The sequence below is a fragment of the Sorghum bicolor genome, chromosome 4 (genome assembly GCF_000003195.3).
Source record: "Sorghum bicolor cultivar BTx623 chromosome 4, Sorghum_bicolor_NCBIv3, whole genome shotgun sequence".
Lineage (NCBI taxonomy): Eukaryota > Viridiplantae > Streptophyta > Magnoliopsida > Poales > Poaceae > Sorghum > Sorghum bicolor.
In genome coordinates, this window is record NC_012873.2 from 54,624,215 (window position 1) to 54,628,940 (window position 4,726).

General features: G+C 46.3%; 2 protein-coding genes across 2 annotated transcripts; both read right to left on the bottom strand.

The window, feature by feature from the left end:
• On the bottom strand, window positions 976-1,748 carry LOC110434821. Its single transcript, XM_021459558.1, has 3 exons — window positions 1,581-1,748; window positions 1,377-1,493; window positions 976-1,330 (listed from the first exon to the last, which is right to left on the bottom strand). Exons 1-3 carry the CDS (start codon window positions 1,746-1,748, stop codon window positions 1,226-1,228), a joined length of 390 nt encoding a protein of 129 aa, XP_021315233.1. The 3' UTR covers window positions 976-1,225.
• LOC110434822 lies at window positions 1,745-2,691 on the bottom strand. The gene is made up of 4 exons (XM_021459559.1): window positions 2,604-2,691; window positions 2,315-2,512; window positions 2,053-2,225; window positions 1,745-1,967 (listed from the first exon to the last, which is right to left on the bottom strand). The coding sequence occupies exons 2-4, from the start codon at window positions 2,429-2,431 to the stop codon at window positions 1,745-1,747; spliced, it is 513 nt and encodes a 170-aa protein (XP_021315234.1). The 5' UTR covers window positions 2,432-2,512; window positions 2,604-2,691.

Sequence of the window (4,726 nt, forward strand, 5' to 3'; positions counted from 1 at the left end):
CTTGGCAGAGACTGAAAGGACGTGAGCGCAGGGGCATTTCCGTCCGCGGCAGCAGCTGCCAGTGCAAAACGACAAGCTTTGCAAAATCTACACAGGGGTCCAAAACGTCAACTTTTCTAGGTATGGAGGGAGTATATAGGAAGGGCATGTTTACTGTGCCGCTTAGGGTGTTTAATTAAGGGTGTTTAACAGGTACTGTAACATTTTTATTTTATTAAGCAATTAGTATTTAATTATAGATGAATTAAGCTTAAAAGATTCGTCTTATAAATTATTCTTTAGCTGTATTTTTAGTTTCGTAAATAGTTTATATTTAATATTTTATGTACATGTCTAAATATTCGGTGTGATAAGAGTTAAAGTTTAAATCTCCAAACAGCGCCTTAGTTAGTGATGAAGATCTCGTGGATCCCTTTGGAGTTGGACAGTGACCGATAGGAAAAATTGCAAAAACAGCTATATATGCTATTAATCAATTTGTCAGTTAATCGGCGAAAGCTACACTACATGATTCGGGCAATTTGCCTCGTGCCTAAAACACCAGGCAAAGGCCAAAAAACACCCGACAACAAATTTGCCTGGTGCAACACCCGGCAAACAACACCCGGCAAAAAAAGACCAGGCAAAGAAATATTTGTCGGGTGTTTTTTATCAGGCACCAGGCAAATCTTTTGCCTGGTGTTTTTTCCGGCACCAGGCAAAAAAAGTTACCGTCACGACGCCTCCGTTAGCCGGTTTTTTTTTGCCGGGTGCCAGGGTGGAGACACCCGACGAATATATATATTCATTTTTTCGACAGCGTCCTTTGCCGGGTGTCTTTTGAGGTTGGCACAGGCAAATAAATTTGAAAAGAAAAAATTTAAAAAGATTTGCCTGGTGTTTTACATGAAACACCCGGCAAATCTGGGAACCGAACTGGAAAATGTTCCCAGATTTGTCTGGTGTTTTCCTATAAAACACCAGGCAAAGGCTATATATATAATTTTTTTATTTTATTTCTGTGTTCACAAACAAATCACATACAATATACATGACACATATTTGACATCACAAACACAATATGGCACATATATATCACATCAACCATAATATGTTCATCGAACATCGACATGTCCAAACATAACATGTCCATCAAACGAAACATGTCTCACACAAGCAGAATATGTCCAATATACATGTCCATCAAGCGGCGAAAAGGGAAAGCAAACTAGAGGTTGACGGGAAACTAGTCGTCTGGTGAAGCAATTTGCCTGGCATGGCCTGGCGAAGGCATAGATCGGTCGCCTGCTTGCAGTTGAGGTGGGTTATTCGAACCCACGGTTGACTGAGACTGCAGAAAGCACTTGTCCAAGCCAACTTGGTTCATATGTACTCACAGGACTCGCATGAGGACTTAACAAAGCCCCCCCATTCTGACTCTGGAGGAACGCCTTAATTTCGGCCAGCTGCTTGGCATGGTTTGCTACCTTCTCATTGAGCCTCTTGTTCTCGGCCTGCAACATTTGAATCGAATGTATCAGTAATGCAAAGGCAACTAAGCTATGTCAAGATCAATGTACGACGAGTGCCACGGGACTAACCTCGAGTGCCACAATCTTCTGCTGTGAAGGGGACGACCGTTGGCGTATGGCCGGGCCTCCGCTCGGGGTTTCAGCTCGGATCTGGGAGAGAGAGGGAACCTGGGTGGAATCGAGGACGCCATCGCCAAGCCAGTACCGCCCATGCTTCTTGCCTTGTCCAACCCTCATGACCACCGTCCCATCAATGTCATCGGTGCTCGGATCCCAGTCTGACCGAACCGACCTAACCTCAGACGCATAGGTAGTGATGCGTGCGTGGATGCCCGGGTCGCTGTACGCCTCGGGCGGGTCATCCACGTTGAAGGTGACATCGGAAGACGCCTTTGCCTTGCGGGCCATTCCATATGCCTGGAACTTTGACAAAGTCCGGCCACCATGCGAAGACGACTGCGAGGAAGACAAGAAGATGATTAGAAGAAATTTGACATAGTCTAAATACTATAAATACATCAAATGTTGATAAAGTCCGTACCCATTTTTTTGGTACCCGCTGAGGCTGCTGCTTCCTTGATGGTGTGTGGGGTCTTGCTTCTGCTTAGCCCGGTCACGGTGGGAGTCGCGATCCTCGGCTACTCCAGGCACAAACCAACTGTTCACAATCTTCTCCCAACAGTCGGCATATGACGCGCACCACCATGGAATCATCTACATGTGACAAACAACTTCAGATATAAGACGGCCAAACTAAAGCTACTTAATCTAAAAACAAATCAGTATCTTGCTTCTTCATTTACCTCTAGGAACTGTTCCTGGGTCAGAAGCGACTGTCTTGCCTCTGCCTTGTTGATCTTCTGACTAAGGTGCTCGGCGTAGTACTTGATGGTGAGAGTGATGCGCTCCTCGTAGTGCATGTTGGAGATTCTTGATTTGCAGGTTTTCTCAATGTGCTTATCTGCCCTCTCCTCCTGTCCGTCTTCACACTTGAACCATTTCTACAGACAAACACAATGTATCAATTCGTTGTGTCAACAAAAAGGAAAATCAATGCGATGTATTGATCATAGTTGTGCGAACGTGACTTACCCAGAACTCGGCCTTGACCCGCTCCTGCTGAAAGCCCAAGTTTGGTTTTGGTAATTAATGACACCAAGTTGCTAATGCCTTGTGTTTAAGTGATTTGAGTTAGGCATAGCAACACATGTGATGAAGGTGCATGGTGGCATGGAGAGGTGGCCACATGATCACAAAAGTGATGAAGCATGAAGTGGAGATCATAGTGATAGACGAGGAGCAAAGTTATCAAGGCAAAGGTATAAACATAGGGTTTTACTTTTGCCGGTCTAAGATGAGTAGAGAAGTGATTGACCGGGTTTAGGATAGATAGCCGACTATCAAGAGGGGAAATCACGGTCATCTCTCGAATCAAGTGCTACTAGGTCCATATCTTGAGCATATGCATTAGGATCTAGTAAATTTCTAACTTAACTCCTTTGGATAAAAATTTTTGTGAAAAGGTAACACACATACACTTTGGTGGAAGACACTTGTTGGTGTTAGCACTTTTGCAAAGGAGGTGGTTTTCCTAGGGTTGAGAGGGGTGTGGGTTCGGCGGGATTCGGTGCTTTTGACAAAAATAAGTGTATATTTTTCTATTGCGCCGGTGGGAAATTTGGAGAAGTCGCGGGAGTGTTTTCTCACTGAGAAACACTCACCGGACGCTGAGTTTGGAGGCACCGGACGCTGGCCTCAGCGTCCGGTGGTTAGCGTCCAGTGTGAGGGGTTTTTGCAACCCTCTCTGCGCACGAGTCCAGTGAGCACCGGACCGTCCGGTGCCTAGCGTCCGGTGAGGTCGCAGGTTTGCGGAACTCTCTGCGCATGAGTTCGGTGTGCACCGGTCGAGTCCGGTGGGGACCTGCAGAGCGTCCGGTGATCCGCAGGTGACCGTTAGGATCTGACATGCGGGTTTCAAAGAGGACACGTGGCCAACTCCAGTGCACTGGACGCAGGGGGTCGAGCGTCCGGTGCTCACTTAGTAGCGTACGGTGCCCCCGTTTTTAGCCCAGTGAAAACAGCCAACGGCTAGTTTCTTTGAGGGGCTTATAAATAGAAGGTGGCCGGCTTTGGAAGGCTATCTCTTGCACATTTGATTACTTGAGGCATACTTTGAGCTAGAGAACACTCCCTCCACTCATCTCCTTGCTTGATTGCTAATCCTAGTGAGATTGAGTGAGATTCAAGTGCATTGCTTTGAGAGTTGCATTTAGTGGCACTTGATTCTTGAGTTTGCTGCGGATTTCTTGTTACTCTTGGGTGTTTCCCGACGCCCTAGACGGCTTGGAGCAGCGGTGGTGTTGAGCTCGTGATTGGAGATTGTTTCGAGCCTGACCAAGTGATTTGTGAGGGGTTCTTGAGCCTTCCCCGCGGGAGATCGCAATTGGCTACTCTAGTGGATTGCTCGTGGCTTGGAGGATCCCCATCTTGTGAGTGGATGTGTGGCACCCGCTGAGGGTTTGGCTTTGGATTGCCAATTTGCTCGTGATCCATCAAGTGGGTGTATCGCCACAACGAGGACTAGCTTGCAAGGGAAGCAAGTGAACCTCGGTAAAAAATCTTGTGTCATCTCTTGCCGAGGATTCTCTTATAATTGTGATTGTTTGATTGGCTATATTTCTACTCTACAACGTTGGTATAACAATCACTCACCTCTCCTTTACTTTTGTGCCTACCTTGCTAGTTGTGTAGCTTGTTTAGCTTAGCTATCTTGTTTAGGAGTGTAGCAAGCTTCTAGTTGTGCTTTCTTGTTGTAACTAGTGTTTAGCTTTCTTGCTAGACTTGTGTAGGTGGCTTGCATAGCTTAGTTGTGCTAGTGCTAGAATAGCTTCGCCTTTTGTTTTACTAATCAACTTGTCTAGTTGAAGTTTGTAGAATTTTTTAAATAGGCTATTCACCCCCCCTCTAGCCATTTGGACCTTTCACCTGCTTGTCTCCGTAATCGGGGTTGGGGGCAGATTTGTAGTGGGCCCACGTCTTGGCCGGCCCCTCCTTGCTTTTGTGCGTGACAAGGCCAGGGTAAAAGTGCCTGCAAATAAGCCCCAACATGTGGTTGGGGTTGCGTGAACCCCTAGGCGACAAAACCTCCCAGTGCCTACACAAGTGATTAACAAACATTATTAGTTTCTCTGGCAATTTTGAACAGGTTATATGAA